Here is a 24,779-nt window from a genome sequence, read left to right as displayed (position 1 = left end):
CTGCAACTCTCTTTTTGCGGTTTTGCGCACTGAGCAGCATCGGGCAGCACCGCCTAAACAGGTTTAAACTATTCCAGGTTCCACAAAGTCTGCTCTTCACTTTTTCCCTCAGAACTGTTCAAACTCTCAAAGTAATCACTCTATTCCATTTCTAAAGCCCTGCACTTGCTCAGCTCTTATAAGGAAACACTAACTAAAGCACTACATCCTCCTTGACTTCTCATAAGTATTAGGCTCCCAATTGGTCCTTCCTGATCAAGTGAAAAATCAGTTCCCCTCCCTAATCTGATCAGTAAAAAAAACAGTTCCCTATACTAATCTGGCATGTCCAAGGGTCAGTTTCAAGGTTACTCTCCAGTCCAGCTGGTGAATCTCGGAATTTTGAGGCAATGTTACAATTGCCTTATGTACACAGACAACCCTCTCCTCCTTCCAACAAACTCTAATACATGTGAGAGATGCAGTTACACAGCCAAACTGGAGGCAGAGCTCTCTCAACCCAAGACTGGCACAGTCAGTCAGGAAGAAAAGGTAACCACCCGCACCACAAATCCAGTCTCACACAGACCTATTGCATCTGCATATCCAACACGTAAACACACAAAAACATACTCGGAGGCTCTAAATAAAAATCTGCCTAAACAGGAAATACCTCCTAAGCAGATATTCAAGCAACAGCCACCCCTCAACAATACCCACGAATCACATATCTCACAAAATCAGTGTGCCTCCCAGTCACAGCCCTTAAGGCCAAACAACACACCAAACACACTTGTTATAGGGGACTCTATTGTCCGGCACACTGACGTCCCGCTCACCAGACTGAACAAGGCCTTCTTTAGTTATGTCAGGAATATGGGTGGAAACTCCCAGATATGCTCTGAATTGTTGATAACGGTACAAAATATACCGAACCTACAGACATAGCCAACATCCTGGCAGACAGATTCAGCACAAACTCCCCCCCCCTTCCCCCCCAAAGGAGCAAATGCCTATCCCAACTGAATGTAACCTCCCTGACATCACAGATGCACAGGTGAAAGCTGCCCTCTCCAAAGCAAAAAACACAGCATCTATGGGACCGGATGGTGTCCCAGGCTGTGTCTTACACAAGCTCCAAGAAGAAATGAAACCCTCACATTAAGTCACTGTTCAAACTTAGCCTTACTACAGGATATGTACCCAAAGAATGGCGTACAGCTACAGTGGTCCCACTCCACAAAGGTGGTGCCATAACGGACCCCGGGAGCTATCGCCCCATAAGCCTGACTAGTCTGGTCTGTAAAGCTATGGAGCGTATTATCATGGAACTCATAAACAAAGGCATTGGGAGCCTCCAGACACTGGACCCTACCCAATTCAGCTTTGTTAAGGGCAGATCTTGCCTCTTAAACCTAGTTGATTTCTTTGAAACAGTTACCAAAGCTATAGATGAGGGCAAGGTAGTCCACACAGCCTACCTGGACCTCGCAAAAGCCTTCGACACAATACCCCACTCGGGCATCATAAATAAGCTTACCAGCTTAAATATCAACCCCTATATCACAAGATGGGTTGCAAACTGGCTCAGAGATAGAACCCACATGGTCAGAATCGCAGGTGCCATGTCCGAATCCAAACCAGTTACAAGTGGCATCCCACAGGGCTCAGTTCTGGGACCTCTCTTGTTCGGTATATACTTCTCTGAGGCTCAGGCTAACACGGGGGGATTATGGCTGACAAAGTTCGCAGATGACTGCAAACTGGGGGCCATAATCGAATCTCCTGCTGACACAAGCATCCTCCAAAACGGTCTCACAGATACGGATGCTTGGTGCCAGAGCCACGGCCTCAAGCTAAATGCTAAAAAGTGCATAGTCATCCCCTTTGGGAAAAACAAGGTGCCCACAAATTACCACATAGGTGGTAATCCATTAAGTACGGAAGACGTAATTAGAGATTTGGGGACCAACGTAGATAGTAATCTCTCCTTTGATAATCACGTTGCCAAAGTGGTTAGAAAGACCTTCTATATAGCCCACCTTATCACGAAAGAGTTTGCATCTAGATCAAGAGAGGTCATTGTGCCCCTCTACTCGTCACTCATCACGCCCATAATTGAATACAATGCCCCTTTTGGGATGTACCTTACCCGACACCTGCAGCAACTGGAGAGACCCCAAAAGTACCTCACCAAGAGGATCATGGGCTACAAACAGATGTCTTATGCAGCTCGACTAAAGAAACTCCAGCTCTACTCAGTTGCTTACCGCCTACTCAGAGGCGATCTATGCCTGACGTATAAAGTCATGTCAAACCCAGAATTGATAGACATGCTCCACCTCAAAAAATCCAAGTCCCTTACAGCTACACGCTCCAGGGACTTAAACCTCAGCACAAAAATAAATAGGACATGCTGGAGGGACAGATTCATTTCCCAAAGGCTCCCCTCACTCTGGAATAGAATCCCAATTCATGTTAGACATAGCCCCTCGCTGACCCTCTTCAAGCGAAATCTGGACGCGTGGATGGGAAATCGCAAATTCACCCCTGGGATCTCTTCTGTGTCCCTGCTAGACAGAGGCACAGTAAACTAATCTTAAAAGGGTACCTTCTGTGACCTACTTTACAGAGGCACAGTAGGCTAATCTAATAGGGAAGCGGAAGCCAAATACACTCTGGCTAGGCTTATAAATGCCCTACGGCAGATAGCCTAGTATCTACCTATGAACCTATGGGAAAGGGTGAGAAGGTGTACAGGAGACCTGGGGGGGGGGGCAACTGTGGACCAGAGCATCCCTCAGTGACTAACCCTCTGAGGGTATCAAGGCAAAGTAGTTGTTACACTTGGTGCTCAGGTGAGAAGCAAAAATATCATGAGACAGCTGGCCCTGGAAAATGAAAAACATTGATGCCACGATTTGGTTGAGGGAACCACTTGGGTAGAAGAAGAGATCTTCTCAGTTTGTCAGATGAGACAATGGAACTCCCCAGAATGAGCACTAGAAAGCATTGAGAAGACATTGCTCACTGCCAAACTCTCATGACTTCCCAGTATAACTGATAAGAATAGGTTCTTCTCTATTTGTTGATGTACCACACTACCACCATGTTGTCCATCTGGATGGAGATAACACCCTTGGGGAGAGTGTCCTGCAATGCCACAGTGCTGAGAGGACCACTCTCATCTCCAAAACATGGATGTGAAGGTTGGCCTCTGTTATGGACCACATGCCTTAAACAATCTTCCTCTCATAATGTGCCCACCCCAACCCCAGTAGGGAAGTGTGCATGGTCACAGAGGCTATTGGGGATTGATAGGAGAATGGTCAACCCAACAGACAAGAGGAGAGGTCAATCCCCACAGAATGTGATGCCTGCACACTGATGTGAATCATCCTGGAAAGTAGAGAGGTTGCTGTAACTGACAACTGAATGACTGTAGTACTGTCATGTAATACATTGCTTGTGGGACCAGAATAACTGCTGTAGCCACTGATCCCAAAAGACAAAGAATTGGTCTTGTTGGGGGGTTGTGGGAAGAAAGAACCTCTGACGCTGAAGACAGATGGATAAGATCCTTGATTCCAAAAGTTTGGCTATCTGGAATGCTGTGTCCAGGTGGCACTCTATGAATTCTACTGCATTTGTCAGTGTCAGCAGGCTTTTTGTCAAGTTTACTGTAATTCCCAAGTGTGGGCAGACCTAGAGCAAGAAGTCCATGGACTGCATCAGCTGATCTACGGTACAGCAGTAAGGAACCAGTCATATAGATATGGAAACACCCAGAACTCATGCAGTTTAAGGTAAGCTGCCACAACTACCATGCACTCGGTGAACACTCTGGGGGTCATGGTGAGATCAAAGGGTAGCGATCTGAACTGGAACTGACTGGCTCCCAGCCAAAAGTGGAAAAACCTTCTGGACTGCTTTGCTATTTTTACATGGTAGTCAGCATCCTGAAGATTTAGCTAATACATCCAGTCATCCTTCCTCAGAAGTGGTAAAATGGACATACAGTGACTATTTGGAACCTTGACTGTCTCACAAATTGATTTAGGGGGCTGAGGTCCAGAATGGATCTGAGGTCCACAGTCTTTGTTGGAACCAAAACAATCTTGACTAGACTCCAGATCTTTGCTTGTCTGGTGAGACATCCTGGATGACTCTCTTTTCTATCAGCTTTGATGCCTCTACTGCTGCTAAATCTATTGGGTGGAACGTTGAGGATTTTCTGTTTGTTAGTTGGGTGAAAAACAAAGAGATTAAAGGTAGCTTCTGGTGATTTCGTTTCTGCACCCAGCAATCTTAAATGATGGCTAGCCAGGCATGAGAGTGAAGAGATAAGCACCCCTGACTTCTGCAAAATGTGTCAGTCAGGCAACTATTCAGGAATACTGGATGAGGTTCACAGTAAATGAACCTCAAAACCCTTGATTCTGTGGGTTGCCTCTGACTCTTAGGTGATTGTCCATTAAAATTGCTCCCTCCTCTGCCTCAGGTTCTCTGTAACGAGAAGTTTCCCTGACCCTTTCTCCAGTGTGATCTGTTTCAGGGAGACATTTGTATTTTATCCAGTTTCCTAGGAATTGGAAACACCATGTTGGGCTCTCGCCATACCTGCAACAACACCAAATCATTGAGCTCATCAATGGGCTGGACCACCCAGGCAGTAGATAAGTCATCCCCAAAAGTCTCAAGTAATACCATCTCCTCTTGGGAAGGGGCTTTGGATGAACAACTCCTCCCTCTGCTTCATCAATTCAAGGATCTCTACGAAGGTGATGTCTTCCAAGGGGGAACTAAGGGACCCCTCCCCCTTCCTCAAAGTTGGTATCTTTAGTGAGTGGCACCTGGAAGGAGTCAACATGCCTCCTTTTGCACTTACGTTTCTTTGACTTTCCTTGGGAAGGTGCTGCTAAACAGTCTCAGAATCAGAATGAGGACTCACCAAGTGAAGATCAGGATGGAGCCAAGTACATGTGAGGAACCTGCTCTCTAGACTTGGAAAGGACCAATTTGAAGGCTTCAAACATCAAAGTCACAATTGGAACTGAAGATGGTCTTCCAAGACTCGAAGACCCCAAGGAAGGAATATCTCCAGCCCAAACTTGACTCAGTTCCAGAGCTGACATCAGAACCGAGGCACAGAGGGGCAGAAACAGCGCTGAAAACCTCAGCAAACAACCCACAAACCTAGGCCCCGCACCTTGGCTCCAAGACTCTTCACAATCTGATGGAGCCAGAGCTGAACTGGGTAAGGGAAGCTGCCGGAGTGGAAGCAGAAGTCGTTCCCAGCAGATTCTCTCACAGATGTCACTTGGAAACATGGGACAATAGATGGAAGGTCGAACCATGTAAAGGGCACAAAAAAGGGGGGAACTGACTGGTAAAGACCTGGAGCCCCTGGTGGAGGTGGTGCCAGGAGGAACCCAGCTTAATCTGTTTGAAGAAGCTTCCTCACCATCCTATAGATGTTGGTTTCAGAAAGGCTTCTCATCGATCAAAAGAAACTGTAGAAAGATGCCACCAAAGTTAGCCTAGGAGACAGATGTCTATCCTGATGAATGGGTGAAGAGAGTCTAAGACTTGCCAGCTCTGGGGTAAAGAGCATGCCAGAGAAGATGTTCAGATCCATCCATGTTCTTGATGTGGTGTTGGCTCCATCAGTTTTGGATTCTTAAGGAAAGTTGAATTCAAAGACCTCTTACTGAAATGATCTTTCTGTTATTCCATCTCCTTTTGTTTCTCCTTGTTCTTTTTTCCTTTGATAGCCTTAGATTTATCAGATTCCTTTGAGGAAAAAGTAGCTGAAATTGAACAAAGAGGAGTCTATTCTCCAACTTGGGTAGGGAGAAAACCCTTTAAGATCAATTTATTACTGCAATCTTCCAAAGCCATAGCCCCAAAGGAGGCTCAGACTCATTGACATTTAGGTGGTCTGCCCCTAAGTAGTAAACACGCAAATCATGCGGGTCTTGTGGGGGGAATCTTGTGGCCTCATGCAATGTATTTTTCAAAGCCTGAGGCCTTGTCTGACATCTTGTAAAAACAGAAGATAAGCGAACCACACACACACACACACACATACATATATATATATATATATATATATATGGGTCTACTTTAGAAGATCAAATTAATACAATAGCGAAAGATCGAGATGAGTATGCTAAAAAGGTACAACAAAAACTCAAAACAATGAAATCCAGAATATCGAAGTCACAGCAAGCATAGGGAACCACTTCCGACACCCTGTATTCTCAGATTTTTGTGTATGATACAGGGTGCTGCATGCCATTGTTTCCTGTTGGTACACAGCATGAGCTGCTAGAATGTTAGATTTAATTTAAACTGTCAGCACAGTAGTTAACCTACTGTACTAGATGCAAAATTCTGGATTTTGTTGTTACGAGTTTTCATTGCTGTGCCCTTTTCAGCATACTCATCTCGATCTTGTGAATTCTGATATTAATTTGATCTTCTAAAGTAGACCCATATATGTGTGTGTGTGTGTATATATATATATATATATATATATATATATATATATATATATATATATATATATATATATATATATATATATATACACACACACACATACACACACGCATATATGTATATACAGATCTACTTGAGTAGTCTGAAATTATATTGAATTGAATTTTATTTAACCGAGACAATACTGAAACCTTAGTTTAACAAACGTTCACATCACCAGAATTTTAATCCGGGAAAGGAGACAGTTGGCCAGCATGGGGACATTTGCCCTTTTCCCCACTGTAGTGCGATCTCAGAGTTCATAGGGAGGGTTTGACATGCTTCAGTGTGTTTGTTTTTTTAAGTTGGCAACTGCCTCCTTTCCAGGATTAAAATTCCAGTGATGTGAACGTTCATTAAACTAAGTTTTCGGTATTGTTGTCTTGGTTAAGTAAAATTCAATTTAATGGAATTTTCGTCTACTCAAGTGGACCTATGTATATAAAATCACACACACACACACACACACACACACACACACACACACACACACACACACACACACACACACACACACACACACACACACAAACACACAAAATACTACAAAGAACTTTTTGGGTTTTTTTTTTTTTGTTTTACAGGTAGGGGATAAAGCCGGGAAGATACTTCTCTATGTGGCAAATAGGAAGTCATAAAAAATATTAGCTAAAGGGAAAGAACCCCCTAGAAGAACTATCAAAAACTACAAATGACCTAATGAAAAAATTATGAAAACGGTCCGATCCACATCCAAATAAGGTTTATTGCCATACAAAAACGAATAAAAATAACGTATTAAGCACTTTCATCTCTGATCAGAAGACTTCATCAGAATACTATTATTACCATTGCCTCTTCTATTTTTATACAAAAATGTAAATTAAATAATTAATTGCGTCACCAATCAGATTCCATTTAGCGTATAGTGCTCATTACCATTTAAAAAGACACATTTACCACCACATCTTGAAATACTTTAAAAACAGTAGAAACAAAATAAAATATTTAATTTATGTGTTCCAAACCTTTGTAATAATAAATATACAAATTTTAATATATTTTAAAACAATCTTTAAAATAGTTAAACAGTTTAAGTTATATTGCTAGCCTTTTCTATCAACATCGGTGTAATAGATGCAGTTTCATTCAGCCCCGGTGGAAGCACAGCTGCTAACTTCAGCTGCCAAACAGTTTCTTTCTTCTTTAACAAATTCTTCCAATTCCCCCCTCTGGGGTTCAAATTAACCTTATCCAAAATTCCAAAAGAAAATTTTGTAAATACTGGACAAATAAGGGAATGCTTATATAGGGCATTGGTCATCTTTTTATTTTTTATATCATTTGTGTGCTCATAGATTCTTGTCTTAAATGCACGCTCAGTCTTGCCCACATAAAAATGTGGGCATGTCTCACACACTGCTAAATAGGCCACTCTACTAGTACTGCACTTCCCTCTTTTGAAAAACACTCTGCTTTGTCCACAATTCTCCAATTTCACAGCCTTTTCTTTCATAATGTATGAACATTGCCCACATCTTCCACAAGCCCTAGTGCCTTGTGTCGAATTGTCCTCCATTTCAATTTTTTGTTCTAATAGTCTCTTGAAATTTGGTGCTGTTTTAGTTACAAAATTAGGCTGACTTCCCAATTTCTCAAACACTTCCTTGTTGGTTTTATAAATATTCCAGTTATGCTTCAAAGCCTCTTGAATTCTACCAGTAAGGTGATTATGTTGCAAAACGCAGGCGTTGCTGTAACTCTTACTTGCTTCTGAATTTACTTCTTTAGTTAAACCAACCCCCAAAAGTGGCTGATACCACGTACCCCACTTACTATACACATCATGGATAATACGTTATTTTTATTCGTTTTTGTATGGCAATAAACCTTATTTACACGTGGTCAGACCATTTTCATAATTTTTTCATTAGTTTTTATACAATTATTTGGTTTTACAAATGACCTAATGCCCGAATGGAAAAATTAAAGAAATTTGAAAACTATGACTTAGCTGTCACAGAGTACTGAGCCCCCCTTGGATCACATTCTGGAAATTTCTGGTGGCAAACAAGACCTGAGGTATTGCAGGGGGCAAGAGGTAATGGAGAAGCCAAATCCCCAGACCAAAGAGCTTTGAAAAAGGCACCACGGTTGGATCCAGTTGGAACTGATAACCAATTCACTGAGTAAGATGGAAAAGACAACATCAGATACACTTTTATCAAGTTCAAAGGCGGGTACTAAAGCTATCGACCCGGAGGTCATTTCAAGCCTAGTAGTTTCATCCCAATGTAATACCACAGATACTTTAGTCAATACCCAGGACTGTATTTAGCAATGACTGCATTTTCAGTAGGGTTGCGGACGCTATTCCCCAGTAAGACTTTTGGCTTTTCCCGGTTAGGGGTCGCCACAGCGGAACTCTGGTCTGCTCATGATTGGCAGTGGATTTTTACAGTGCCGAGTTGCCAGCCCGATGCCCAACCTTCAATGAAGGCACACCCATTCATGCTCGCACCTACATGCATGTCTTTAATGTCATTCAACCGCGGGGAGGACATGCAGACTCCACACAGAAGGTGCTCCAGCCGAGAATCGAATGGAAGAACCTCTTGCTGTGAGGCGACAATGCTAACCGTTGCACCACAGCGGCTATCCCCAGTAAGAATTTATAGTTAAGTGTGTTTCCATTTGGAACTGAGCATTAATTATGGTTGAACATTGATTTGGGGGGTTAATGTGTCATTAATGCTGCACAGGTACATTTTTAATATTTGTTTTCCCTCATTACTAACAGGTTGCTTATGATCTTATAACTATAAAAGAGATTTACATTTTTAATAATGCTGACTGTGATTATGTAATATTCCATAATGGATATGTTATAGGAATTCCTTTCCCCTACAACCCCAGGAAAATGACAAAAACAAACTTTTCAAACTTCAACACAAACAATACTTATGGATTCATAATTCTGCTCTTGTTCCACACCAGGCCAACCTCACACTATCTTCTCCTTTTTAGACAGCTTTTCCTAGTTGTTCTCTCCCCACTCTCAAATTTTTATAAAACTATTACATTTAACTAACAACAGGCCTTCTTCCATTCTTTTTCTATTCTTACTCATACGCCACACTCAAATACTTCCAACCTACTTAATTACACTCATCCTTTTCCCTTCTTCTCCAGCTCTACTCTCTTGGTGTCTGTTCTTTCCCTAATCTTTCCTATTGTACTTTCTCAAATCCACTTTCTGCAACTCTTCTAGAGCTAGTTGCATCTCCCCTTACCTACTCTCTACACAATCTATCTTGCTATTACCCGACAGCTTCTTTTTACTACTCCTGTTTATGCCCCATACAGCATTACAACAACTAGCCTTATTGTGCTCTAATACTGCTACGCAGCTGTACATGAATGTGACTGATTTTTAAAACGGATCTACCTAGAATCTACTTTGTATATGTATTTGTGAAAAATTATCAAAGTGGTTGTAAAGATGTTTGATTATCTCCTGCTATTATTTAGGGATTCAGCAAAAGACTGCAAAAACATCCTTTTCATTAACTGGATGCGCTCATTTAATTTCACCATTGCGGTCTCCTCATGTTACTTCTGTTCCAAGTTCTCCCTTACTTTCTTTCTGTAGCCAGGACGTGAACAAAAGCCAGTTAGTCCATCTGTTCTCTTAGCAGGCAAGAACTCTCCAGCAGGGGGTGCAAAAACATTACACTGCAAGGCTAAGGGATTCTGCAATATCCATACCATGGTCCCCTGTTCCTGGATGCAAGCATGCAATAGCTACAATCACACAACAGTTCCTACTTCTTTTCAAGCCCTGTAGAGAGCCTGCTACTTCCATTGTATTCATGAACCTATTGCTGAAGTTCTTCAATATCCATCAAGGCAGCACTATAGTGGTGACCTAACTTCCAAACCGAATGCCAAGTAAAGTGAACTAGTCAAAATTGCTTCTTCCCTCCTTCCTCTTAGCTGGCCCTCTAGTACCAAGTCCACTACGCAAAACTGAATCATACTTTCACAAGTGAACAGGTACAACTATTCCTCATTAAATATGTTATATTAAGAAGTCCCTGTTACAACATCTCCACTGTGGAATCAGCTGAAGAAAACTGATTTAAAAATTATTATGGACAGGTGCTGTCCTGTGTACAGTATGTGAAGTATTAACATAAATAAAAGCAATATGCAGGGTTGTAGTTACAAATTTCTCTATAAACATTAAGGTAAACATTATACTGAATTATTTTATTTGGCAAAACCATGTATGCCAACATCAGAGCTTATTACTGCACTTAAACACATCTCACAAAGGAAGATTTTTTGTTTATACTTTTCAATGCTCTCTGACAAAAGAAAGAATCAAATGTGAATGCAGACTTCTAGAGCACTGTTTCTTATCAGCTGTAAGACAAACTGGAACAAAAATATTTGAAAAAGAAGTTATGTACTCATCATAATATTCCATCTGGGTTGTCCATTTTCATTCTTCCTCAACAAGTGGGTTTGGATCCAACTCTCAAATCAGACTCGGCCATTTTTTACAGCTAGTGGCCACTAGAAAACTCTCTTACCCATAATACTCTGTCCCCTAACATGCCTCAGATCTTGTTTGTTGGCTTACAGTATCAAAAAAATATTAGCACCCATGTAATAGAAACCAATATCTGAAGTTCAACATAAGGAACAGTGGTTCCCTTTTAAGTTCTCGCTCTTCCAGACGTCACTGGTTGAAAGGTGGGGGTGGGAGGGTGGAGGAAGAATGAAAATAGACAACACAGATTGAGTGTTACGGTGAGTACATAACTTCTTTATTTGATGCTGTCAATTTTCATTTATTACTCAACAATTGGGGAAGAGTCCCCAGCTACCTGAAATCCTGGAAGGATTCTAAGGAAGGATATTCCACAACACAGTTGAGCCAAAGGCTGATCCCCTGCCAAGAGCAGATCCAATTTGTAATGAGTAATAAAGGTATGATGATTAGCCCAAGCTGCAGACACACAGATATCATCCATGGAAGCAATGGATAAAACTACTGATGATGTTCCATGGACCTAGTTGAATGGGCTCTGAAATGTTTTGGTAAGGAAAGGCCAATATTGTTATATGCAAACGATATACAATTAGTCAACCATCTGGCTAAAGTTACTTTTGTAACTGGCTTGCCTAATTTGGGATCTGGAAAGGAGACAAATAATTGATCTGTTTTCCTGAAGTCCTTTGTTCTATGCAAGTAAAAATGTAATTTCCTAAGAACATCTACCAAGTATAACATGTATTCCTCTTTGTAAAATTTGAAAAATATTGGTAGAATTTATTGATGCTGGATTCTGACACAACCTTAGGAAGGAAAGATTTGTTTGTAAAGCTACCCTATCCCTATGAAAATTAAGTAAGGAGGTTTAGAGGACAACACATGAAGTTCAGACACTCTTCCAGCAGAGGTGATGGCTACCAAAAATATAGTTGGCACTTTAGTTCACATTTTGCTGCTGATTTGATGGGAGAATGAATTAACGCCTGTAATACTAAATTTAATTTCCATGGTGAAGATGGATCCTTATAAGGAGGTCTCAAAAGAAGGGTACCTTTCAAAAAGGCTTTACAAAGTCTTGAAGAAGCCAAGGAGAAGTTTTCAATTCCTATATGAAAATTAGAGATGACCGCCAGTTGTACTTTAATAGTTGAGGAACTGGTTCCTTTGTTAAAAAAATTATTGCAAAAAATTCAAGGATACTACGCAGTGGTGCGGAAAAAGGGTCACTATATTTTTGTGGCACCCAAAAAACAAATCTTTTACATTTACTTCTGTAAAGTTTTCTTCTGGAAGCTTTGTGGGAAAAGAAAAGCAAAGTATATGACAGATAGGAGAAGATAGTGGTGCAGCAGTAGTGTTGTCGCCTCACGGCAAGAGGTTCTACGGTTTAATTCTCAGCTGGAGTGCCTTCTGTGTGGAGTCTGCATGTCCTCCCTGCATTCATGTGGGTTTTCTCCAGGTACTCCGGTTTCCACCCACATTACAAAGACATGTGTCTGGAGCGTTTCTCCCCGGGCCTCCCCTGAAAATTGGCTTTGTTCCAACTCGGACTTTCCCGGTAAACAAACATTAAAATAAAAAATAAATAAATAAAAATGTATGCTGTCTGGCTATCAGTGAAGTGGAGAAACCATGTTATCAGTTTTAGGTTTGACATATCCAAACGAATCACGTCTGTTGGGAGAGACAGAAGGTCTGGAATTGGATCCAGAATCCAAGAAGGGTAGAATAGATGAGGCCAAAGAAAGGGGAATCAAATTTTTTGAGGCCAGTAAGGGGCAACGAAGATGACTTTGCTCTTCAACTGGAATGCTTTCTGTAATATCTGGGGATTAAGGGAGTTGGGGGATATGCATAGAGAAGACTGGGGGGGCAATTGTGTAGTAGAGCATCTCTCGGTGATTCCCCGGGTGGGGGGATTAGGGCAAAGAACCTGCTGCACTTGTTTAAGGTTGCTGCAAAGAAGTTGCAGCATGGATGGTCTCAATGGCAAAAAATGATTTCCAGCACCTTCTTGTTGAGAGACCACTCATGATGTAGCAGAATGGACCTGCTCAACTTGTCTGCCATCTTGCTGGATTTCCCCAGAATGTGCACTGCTATCAGAAAACAGTTGGATGAGATTGCCCATTGCCAAACTCTGAAAGCTTCATGACACAAGGAGTAAGATTTGCTTCCTCATTTTTTGTTGATGTACCAGACCATGGACATATTGTCAGTGTGAATCACAACTGTCCCAAAAGGGAAAGAGTCTTGGAAAACCTGCAACACTAACAGCATATTGATATGAATGTTGGCCTCTCTGGGGGACCATGTGCCCTAGACTGCTTTCACCAGGAAGTGCCTCCCCCACCCAAATTGGGAAGTGTCTGTGGTCACTATGGCCTTGGGTTGAGGAAGGATGAAGGGATGGCCCTGCAGAACCTGATCTAAGTGGATCCACCACCAGAGGTATCTTTTTTATGCTTAGAGAATTCTTTTCTGATTGGGCATATGCTGTTGAAAAATAGACCACTCTGTTGCTGACATCCATTGAAGAATTCTCATAAGATATCTTGCTAGGGGAACTAGAAGTATCACCCACAGGCACTGACCCCAAGGCTTGTAGAATCAACATGGCTCAAATTGAGGAATTTTGAATTATATTTCTGACCAAGATTCAGATAGTCTTTATTCTTGGGAAAGGAGGGGAGGCTGTCATGGATACTGTGTTGAAAAAATGCTCCTGTGAACTCAAATGTCTGAGACAGTTTTAACTGAGATTTGTTGAAATTTATGGTAATCCCCAGAAGGAAGCAAGACTGGAGTACCTGGTCTTGACCTCTTATAAGCAGATGCCTGGTCAAAGTGGTTATGAGCCAGTTGTCCAAGTACGGAAATGCTCGGAATCCCTGCAGTCACAAGTGAGCTTCTACTACCGCCATTCATTTGGTAAACACCCTGGGGGCTGTGGTGAGGCCAAAGGGCACTGCTCTGAACTGGTAATGACTGGCTCCCTGCCGGAATCAAATATCTTCTGGATTATCTGTTCATTTTTATGTGACAGTATGAATCCTGAAGGTCTACTGAGCACATCCAGTTGTCCTTGCACAGAAAAGGCAGAATGGACTGAACCGTGACCATCTAGAATGCGTGCTGAACTGATTTGTTCAGATTGCCGAGCTCCAAAACCGGTTTCCAGTCTCCTGTCTTTTTTGGCACTAAAAAGCATCCTAAGAAAGTTCCAGATTCGATCTGGTCTGGTGGGACCTCTTGGATGACTCTTTTCCTAGCTGCTGCGTTCCTCTGACTGGGTGGAACATCAGTAATTTTACATACAGGTGGAGGTGATAGGGAAAAGGGAATTACATCTCCTCTGAAATAATCCTCTGAACCTTTGTAGCTTTTGTAAGGTCTAGCCAGGCTCTCTGATGCAGGGAATATGACCCCCGACTGCTGGCAGGATCTGCCGGAGAAAGAATCTCTAGAACCTTGGTTTTACGGGCCTCCTCTGTCATGTGGGTGGCATCTTCCATTCAAATTTCCCCCATGCCCCTGGGGGAACTATCTCCACATGAATCTTGGAAAGGACCCTGAGACTTTTTGAAGCACATTTTTTGATCACCTCATTGATTCTTAGAAAAGATTCTTTGAGGGCTCAAAAAACATACGCCCACTGCAGACAGTCTTACCATCTTGCTTGCACCGGGAGAGTGTGTCTTTTGCCTTAAGTCCAAACAAATACCTTCTGCCAAAAGATAAATTAACAAAAGGGGACTTAAAGGGCTTTGCAAAATCATATAGGTGCATCCAGGCATGCCTCCTAATAGAAATGCCTGAACTCGCCACCTTTGAGGTACCTTCAGCCGCATGAAAAATGAGCCTCATGGACGAATTAGTAACTGATTGTAGGGTTGCCAACCGTGAGGCCACAGAAGTCTGAGCCTCACACATACTGGGGTCCTGGTAAGGGATTTGGAGAGTTCCTTAATCAAATCCCTCTGCAGTCTAGTGATTCTCACTACACCTTTCTAAACATACTGGAAAATATTAAGATACAACCAAACACTCTAATACTGGGTGATTTCAACTACCCTGCCATTAACTGGGAAAACTACTCATGTACCAACACCTTTGCCCAATGGTTCTTGGAATTCATAAATTCCAATGCCCTAGATCAACTAATCCTTACTCCCACCAGGGTCTCCAATATCCTAGATGTGGTCATTACCAACATGGGAAATCAATGCTCCACACCTATGGTCACCCCCTTGTTGGTCAGGTCTGACCATAAGCTAATCACCCTTGACATCCACATCCCACCCCCACCCCCCAGTAAGGAAACCTCCATAAAAACTTCTCCAAAGCCAACTTCATGCTACTCAAGTCAGAAGTGACAAACTACATGACACCCATGCAGACGGGAACTGAAAGTTCGATTGCTGAATCCTACACTAAGGCACTGTATGAGCACATCCACTCATGCATGAATCGTGCCATCCCCAATAGAACCAAGACGCTCTCCTCCAAAAAAGGAAGCCAATCTGGTGGTCCCTTGCCATAAACAAACTTTACAACAAAAGGAAGAAACTGTTGCAGAAAAGAGGAAAATCCCAGGATGCAAAAAACTCCCTTACCAGCCTCAGTAAGAAGCTGAGATCACTCAAAATCCTCCAAAGCTAGTTACGAAAATAAAATTGCCAAAGATGCCAAAGACAACCACAAGGCATTCTACAGCTATGTCAAGAATCTAAATGGCAATGCTCAGATCTGCTCTGAGCTATAACAGAATGGCATTAAATATACTGATTCCAAGGATATTGCCAATATTCTGGCAGATCGATTCAGTGCAAACTTCACCCCCTCTCACCCCCTAAAGGGACCATCTCAATACCGAACGATTGCCAAATTCCGGTAATAACAGTCACACAGGTAAAAAACGCACTCTCCAAAGCTAAGAATACAGCATCCATGGGACCAGACGACATCCCAGGCTGTGTACTACATGAACTACAAAATGAATAGGCACCACACCTAAGTGTCATCTTTAATCATAGCCTCACCTCTGGTTTCGTGAACACTGAGTGGTGCACAGCTACAGTTATCCCACTCCACAAGGGGGGATCCACCTTGGATCCCAGGAACTACTGCCCCATCAGTCTGACGAGCCTGATCTGCAAGGCCATGGAACGTATTATCATGGAACTTATAAACAAAGACATTTTAACCTTCGAACACTGGACCCAATGCAGTTTGGGTTCGTGAGGGGCCGATCTTGGTCTACTGAACCTGATTGACTTCTTGAATCAGTCTCCAGAGCTGTGGACAAGGGTAAGGTGATTCATACAGCCTATTTGGACCTCGCCAAGGCCTTTGACACCATCCCCCACCCTGGAATCATAGACAAACTTACTAAGCTGGGCATTAATCCCTACGTTACTCGATGGGTTGCCAACTGGCTAACTGACAGAACCCACACTGTAAAAGTAGCAGACTCCAAATCCAGCTCCAGACAAGTGATAAGTGGAGTACCTCAGGGTTCAGTCCTGGGACCGCTCTTGTTTGGCATCTACTTCTCTGAAGTAGAGGCCAACACTAAGGGACTCTGGCTAACAAAGTTCGCAATGTTCTAAGTGAACTGCTTTAACTAAGGTTTTTAAAGTTTAATTTTTCTGAATCAAGTTTATGCAATGTTCTAAGTGAACTGCTTTAACTAAGGTTTTTAAAGTTTAATTAGTCTTATTTAAATAATTGATTCAAATTGGTTAACTTAATTAATTAATTATAGGAAAAATCTGAGTATATAATAGCTTGTTTTACAGCATTGTTTTATGGTCTGATGAAGGCGAGACAGTACGCGAAAGCGCTTACCAACAATAAATTCTTTGTTTTAATATAAGTCGTGCAGAGTCCGCAGTTTATGTTTTATCAAAGTTCGCAGATGACTGCAAACTGGGAGCCATTATTGAATCCCCAAATGATGTGGATACTCTACAAAAGGGCCTTACTGAAACAGATGCTTGGTGCCAGAGCCATGGGCTCAAGCTCAATGCCAAGAAATGTATAGTTATCCCCTTTGGGGAAAAACATGTATCCGTGAATTACCATATAGGTGGCAGTACACTAAACACCGAAAGTGTGACAAGAGACTTAGGGATACAGGTGGACAGTGGTCTCACCTTCGATAACCACATCGCCACAACAGTCAGGAAATCCTTCTATGTGGCACACCTCATCACTAAGGGCTTTTCATCCAGAAAAAAGAGGTCATTGTCCCACTGTACTCATCCCTCATTAGACCCACTATAGAATACAACGTCCCATTTGGTATGTACCTCTCAAGACATTTGAAACAACTGGAAAGGCAGCAGAAATACCTCACTGAAAGAATCACAGGCCTAAAACAGATGCCCTACGCTGACCGCATTAAAAAACTCCAGCTAAACTCTGACGCATATCGTCTACTCAGAGGCGATCTCTGCTTAACATACAAGGCCATGTCAAACCCAGAGCTGTTGGACATGCTACACTTAAAGAAATCCCAAACCCTCAGAGACACATGCTCCAGGGATCTAAACCTTGTCATCACAATAAACAAAACATGCTGGAGGGATGGGTTCCTGACCCAGAGACTCCCCAGACTCTGGAATAGGCTGCCCATACATGTCAAGCAGAGTGCCTCTTTAGCCCTCTTCAAAAGGAACCTTGATGACTGGATAGGAGAAAGGAAAATTCACCCCGGGGATCACGTCAGTCGCCCTGCTAGACAGGGGTCCAGAGAAGTAAATAGTGTGGGAAGAAATAGCCAGGGAATTGTTATGGCTAGGCTTGTATAGGCCCTAGGGCTGGTAGCCTAGTACCAACCTATGAACCTATGAGCAGTCATACACAATGGCAACAAGCACAGCAGTGAAAGTTTGTGAGAAATATGAACACTTCCAGACTTATTTATAATCAAGCTAGCAGTGTAATTGGGGGAACACAGATTAGGGAAATGTTGCAAGACCGGCACCCTGATACACAGAGTAACAAGCTTCCTGGCAGTGCAGGTTTAATTCTGGTACAACATTATACAATGAGTCTCTGCAAGGAAACTAGTTGCCGAACTAGTTGGCAGCGCAGTCTAAATCTCTAGTGCAGCAGTACAAGAATGTAGTAGTTTGGCTAGCTGTGCGGTTGAGGGTAGGTGTAGGGTCTGCAATTGGGCTGGTAATGCTATTTGTGGATCCATGAAAATAGACAAAAGTGAACATCTTTTTTATACAGGCAACAACAGCTCCAGCGATCTGTGCAATTGGCGTCCTTTATAAACTAGAATGACTCACTACTGTATCTGCAGGAACAAAATCTTGAGAAAGAAAAGGTTAGCAGGCCAAAATACACACCTATACTAATGCGTGTTAGGGTATAACCAAGTTCTAACCTTTCATGCCCTCAATTTAGCAAGACTGGGAGATAAAATGCATAGACATTGATATAGAATGGGCAGAAGTAGGAGCAAGATTAAGGGAGAGCAGTCAGCCAGACTGTTATATCTGCATCATACCAAACATATAGTCGCACTGTTCAATTAATCTCTAAGCAGTAGGTAGGGCAGCAAACATAGCACAGAATTCTTAACAGTAATAACAGCACATTAGTGGGACAAACACAATTCCTGTCAAACATCTACATCTGAACTGTTCTAAATATGTAGTCGCACTGTTCAATCAATTTGTAGGCAGTTAGGTAAAGCAGCAAACATTGCACAGATGTCTTAATAATAATAGCACACTGGTGGAATATGCGCAATTACAGTACATAACGTAATTGCATTCAGATCCAAGCACAACTGTTCAAAGAAACATTACAAGAATGTATTGAGCTAGGTTGGTAGGATGCATTTATTCACATATATTATTACTGGTCTTGTACCACCAGAACCTCAAGGTCAGAAAGCTAATTTTAGAATTAATAAGAGAGAATATCAGGGGGGAGACATATGTAATGTCACTGAGAAATGCAAATTGAAATGGATTATAGAACTATGCGCAGATAGGCTTCTGGGGTTAAATGAACGTGTCCCTTTAAGACAGATTCTTAAATCGCACTCAGTTCCCCATTGATTTATCATTCATTAACATAGAATAGGAAAGCCCATCTCATTGTTTATGTTGTCGTTTGTTATGTAGACCATTGGTAAAAAGGTTTGAATATGGGAATAATGCTTCATCCTTATATGATACCAAACATAAGAATGCAACCTCCCCACTGATGTAACATCATCTGCTAACAGAGATTAGGAGTGTCTACCTCGTTGGTTATGTTGTTACTTGTTTTCTATACCATTGGTTCAAACATTTTGAGCATGGAATTTAACCACTAGCCATATAGCGTACCCAACAAAGGACGGAACTTCTATCTATATTTTAGTTTTATCTTCATCTTTATATATAAATAGTAAAAGCAAACAACAGATGTACTGACATTTTGAAATCAGAACTGGAATGCGTCATAAAATCATGAGTAAAAAATTTAGTGTTGAATGAATGCCTCTCGGTAAGGCTGAGTTCTTAAATATTGCCCATTGCTCCATTAATTTGTCACCACTTGTCAGATTAAATTTGGGGTACTAAATAAAGAACTGAATTTTCATTCAAGTTTTATTTTTATTTGTAATAAGTACAAGAGGCAAACATTAGATCTACTAATATTTTGAAATCATTACTGGAATGTGTGATTAAATTACAAGTAAAAAAGTGCTCAGTGTTGAATGAAAGCCTTTAAGGCTGAGTTTTTAAATGCTGCCCATTGCCAAGCTAATTAGTTAATATTTGACAGACATAATATTGTTGTTTGTTTTGTATCTCATTGGCTTACCATTCAGAGTTTGGTATAATTTCCAAGGGTATATACCGGTGTATGTTTCCCGCTTTTCATGGCAGTACTGCAATTATGATTTTTCAGCTTTTATGACATTTTGTATATAGGCAGTTTGCATAAACACTGAGAATGCTCTATGCTATCTTTTATGTATTCATTCTTAGATCAATAAAACTATTATCTGTAAATTGTATTGAACCTGTTCATAAATTTGTTTCTCAAACGTGTAAATCATGCATATATCCTCCATTGGTGGGAAATGTTAGGTATTCTCCATTGTCGAGATATAAATTTGTACAGAATGTTTAAGTGAAAAATTTGAATACTTTCTACTGATTTCATTGTTTTATTTATGTAAATGAGGACAGTTATATGTTATTGGTGAATAACCAATAGAGAACATATATGACTGGTTAAAATACTGATACTGACACACTAGAGTCAAAATGCATTTGTTTCATAAGAACTTTGAGTAATGCCTACTTCTCAGGCATGTGAAGGTCTCTTAAATGTATAGAAAATGTTTGAATGGTTATATCACCTACATGACTTACATTTGATTGGTGTGTGTCCACGTGTGGGCTTTAAATATGAATGGATGTTTCTTGAAATATGGTCTGAAGAAGCAGTAGAAAACCATGAAAGAGCTTACCTAGTCTACTAATTTTATTAACTCTACTATTAAATTTGATTGTTTTTAGCCATGTTGTACAATGTTCTCTTATTTTATTTAATTCAGAAAGTATACTTATACACAACCCAGTTTTTCTTTATCCAGAATCATTTCTATGGCTAATCCAGACTGTAGACATTTTTTTTTAAACTGACTGTACGTTAAACCAAATTTTATTTTAGTTTCCCCATGGAAAAGTGAATCTTCTCTGTATATCTGTTAAGATGTGTATTTTGCATAATCTTCAGTAAAATACTTTTACTTATTTATTTATTAAAGCTGGCTGGTTAATGGTACTTAGGTACGTGCTCAAGATCTGTCGAAAGAGAGCTGTTGGCATCCATCCTGTGAAGACAGACGTTTAGCCAAAGCTGCCACAAATTTAGAATAAAATAGAGCAGGTTTAAGAAAGTGCAATAAATGGGAGTTTGGATGGTATCAGTTTTACTAGCTGGGGATAGTTAGGTACCAAAGCAGGAGTAGCACTTGGAAAAGCACTCTTGGTCTCCTCAAATTTGCTGAGTGTATGCATGCATATGTAAGTCAGTGCAGTGTGTCACAGTCACAGTTACTGGTGATATAGGAACAATGGAGGTCAATATGAAGCAAACTAAATGGCAGGGTACTATAAAGGCAGTGATCATCTCTGTTTCTTCTGACCATTCGTGAACTGCATAACTTACTTAGAGCAGATGTTACTGCCCATAACCCAAAGCATCAGTGTTTACTTGCCAATCATAAAAGAAAAACTTATGACACCTACGCTAAACAATACAGAAGCAAAAATTGTTTAAATGCAAGTCATATTTTACACATGGTATTATCTTTACAAGCTTTTTTGTTAAGAAATAACAGGAACGTTATGCTAAAAATTAACAAATCACAAATGACTGACGAGTTTTATAACAGTAAAGACAAATATATGGATATGAGTACGTCATAAAAGAAGTATTCTTACTTTGGATCAAATGCACTCCGTGAAACAAGTTCAATGAGTAATTCAAATCTGAACATTTGTAGCATAATACGGAGAAGCAACAAAAACAAAACATCTAAAAAACACTTTTGAATCAACAGTGATAACTTCTGTGAGATGGCAATGACAGACTGCAGATTTTTTAAGTCCTGATAGTATAATGGTTCATTTTATAAACATTTTCCTTCTTGAATATAAAACAGTTTATTTCAAAGTTGCACAGAGACTTATGAGGACTCAAGTTTAGGTGTAAAATAGTTACTTAAAAATCACCTTCTCTCAAAACTAGAAATCAACACAAATGCATATGGGATGGAGGTGCAGGATGAAGAATCTTTGGAAATGAGATCCTCAGGAAGAATAAAATCTGTGGAAAAGATCTTTGTCCTAAAGAAATAATTTCCAAAGGAAGCTTTTTGCATCTTAGCCTTTTTCAAAGTTAAATTCACAGTACAATGAAATAACAACAGCATAAGACTATCAGTGCAATGCTGCATATGTGGCAGCTAACAATTTTATTTTGCAGGCTGTATTAAATTATATTTTACTGTATGATTTTCCTCTAAGTTTCACCATAGTCCCTATAACAAAGCACGCAAAACATTCAAAAATCAATAAAATCAAATGTATAAATTCTCATCTATTTAAAAACTATATAAAGCAAATTATATAATACTTATTTCTTAATTAAATAAAACACTAGCAAAAGAGTGATTACATTAAGCATGCTTTGCACTTAACCACAAATCCAGCAGCAACAGAAAATGTGAACAGTTTGTGTCATGTCATGTGAACGATATTTTGTGAAAAATAAAACTTCTATCAAGCAACATCTGACTACTGCAAGCAAAAACTCACAGATAATCATTCCAAAATTATAAGTCTAAAAACAAAGCAGAAGCACACAATAATTTACTGGGATACCTCTCGACAGCCTTCCAATACATGGTTCTGCATGAAGTAAAGAAAAGAAGAGAAAATACATTCATACTTCTTACACTGATGGCGCCAGTCTCTCGTTACTCAGGCTGCTGGCCAACATATCACCATTAACGTTGAAAACTAACAGAAAACCTGCATATGACAGTAGTAAGTACAGATCTTAATCTGAACACAAAATGAACAAGTCAGTCCTTTTCACTATTTTGACTACCATACAAACTACTACATAAAAGATACAGTTCCCCCAACACGAGCTCCTATATAATTTGAATCGTTTTTCTTTACTAGTTACAATGAATTCTTAAAATAGGAAAACATCCAAGTGTTTTAGTAATCAGCAGAGTTAAGTTAAAGATTTCTGTAGACTGACTTCACATTGCTAACTACATGGAAGTGACATGATGTCCAATGATACAACTAGGCATGCCTGATACACAAATGTAGTCGTACAATTACAGCATTTTCATTTAAGTGAGCAACGAAGTGAGATATGCATGTGTGTGTGTGTGTGTGTGTGTGTGTGTGTGTGTGTGTGTGTGTGTGTGTGTGTGTGTGTGTGTGTGTGTGTGTGTGTGTGTGTGTGTGTGTGTCTGTGTGTGTGTGTGTGTGTGTGAGACTCTGAAAACACTGGCTGTGAAGGCAAAGACATCCCCAATATGCATTCCCATTACAAAAAATGATTAAGTCACAAAAGAAGTATGTATACATCTTTCAGTTTTGATAAAAAATACAGTACTCTGCTAAACACTGTGGCACACCTACTACTGCTATGTGCTGCAAAATGGTGCATTAAGGTTAAATAATTCCTCTGTAAATAGTACACATCAGTGCTGGGACATTATTAATTCCTACATGCCACTTTCTGCAAGATTAGTAATAATCATTCTACTACCACTATATACATACCAACATGCCTTTCTGGTTCAGCAAATCCAATTGCTCTCAAATCCAGGAATGCTATAAAAACAGTCATCTCCAAGATACAGCATCACAATCATATGTTTTTAAATGACCATTACATCAAAATATGGGAGCATACATAGACATGGACGTTATGCTGAATGCACTTTTGAGGCTTTACTATTTGTTTATAACAGTTTTAAGGCTGTAAAAACATAGCCTGAATATCAGCAGTTAATCAGAGAACTCTCAAAATTCTGATACTGTAGTCACAACATCTAATAATTACAAATATTTGGAGTTTATTCAACTAATGGGGTCATCTTTCCTTTAACAATGCCAAATAATTTTCTAAGCACCTAAGTTTATGAGAATGACACTCCCTGAAGCCCACACTGATGTAGGATTGATGTTAAAAGAACAAGAACTGATTTGCAACTGTCAGCATTGTCCCCTGAAATACAAAAATAAGATCAACTTGACTTGGTGTGGGGAAAAAAAAACAACTCTGAGCACAGTCAGCAGTGTTTTGCCCCACACACCCCCAATATTAAACACACTCTTAAAGCATGGGTTAGCCTATGTTTCATATCACCCCATTCAGAGCATACTGCAATATTCAGATTATTAATCTCATTTTTTTCTATCTTACTTTTAAAATCTGAGATTAGACTACAAATCACTGGACAGCCTAGAAACTACTTTACAGGAATCTGCATGGACTACGAGTAGAAGGACAATGCCTCCTAGATTTCCTAAAGATTACCAATGACTCGAAAGCCTGACAAATTGCTTCTCAGGAGCCAAATTGAGATTTGTGTTACTGCTTTGCTCCTAGTAAGAGATGCAGCAAAGAGGCATTGATTCCTACTGCTCTCTGATTGAGCAGTGTGCATGGGATTTCTCTGAGAGGTCTGGTTGCAGCTTAGGTGACAACCTCTTCAGGGCCTTTGTGCAACTTGGCTTTCCATTGTGTCCAGCTGCTGTAGGTTCTATCTAGGTTATCTACCAAGAGAAGACTATAGCTATATACTGAACCCACCAACATCTCAACAAACAGTACTTCTCAGAAAGCAGTTTGGAATTACTGCTATTCTGCTCAAGGTGATAGAAGAAGCAATAGATCACAGATTCCTAGCTGCATGCAGCTGTGTTAAGACCAGCAATATCTCCATTACCAGACAGACAGTATCTCCACTAATCAACTCCAAACCTCATAGGCACTAATACCACTTCAGCCCACATTGGTAAACACCTAGAACCATGGATTTGTACTTTCCAACAGTCTCTGTATCCAGCATGGCTGAAATGGGCATCCTGAGACAATGTAGCAATTGTCTCTTATTGACTAACAACTACTTATTACTTAAACAAACTGACAT

The 24,779-nt window shown here is 40.5% G+C and overlaps 1 protein-coding gene across 5 annotated transcripts in view; it reads right to left on the bottom strand.

Moving 5' to 3' along the window:
- Positions 1-24,779, bottom strand: part of HDAC11 (histone deacetylase 11) — a 770,405-nt gene that overhangs the window by 416,994 nt on the left and 328,632 nt on the right. For 3 of the 5 annotated variants that reach the window (XM_044078103.1, XM_044078104.1, XM_044078105.1), the window contains exon 5: positions 22,480-22,506. The exons of the other annotated variants lie outside the window; for them this stretch is intronic. In XM_044078103.1, the coding sequence (XP_043934038.1) occupies positions 22,480-22,506 (27 nt within the window). The remainder of the gene's footprint in view (positions 1-22,479; positions 22,507-24,779) is intronic. 5 annotated transcript variants of the gene reach the window in all.

Source organism: Protopterus annectens, chromosome 7.part0 (assembly GCF_019279795.1).
Source record: "Protopterus annectens isolate FY-2018-M chromosome 7.part0, PAN1.0, whole genome shotgun sequence".
In the NCBI taxonomy this organism is placed as follows: Eukaryota; Metazoa; Chordata; order Ceratodontiformes; family Protopteridae; genus Protopterus; species Protopterus annectens.
The sequence above is the reverse complement of the archived record's forward strand: the minus strand, read 5'-3'. Positions and strand labels throughout refer to the sequence as shown.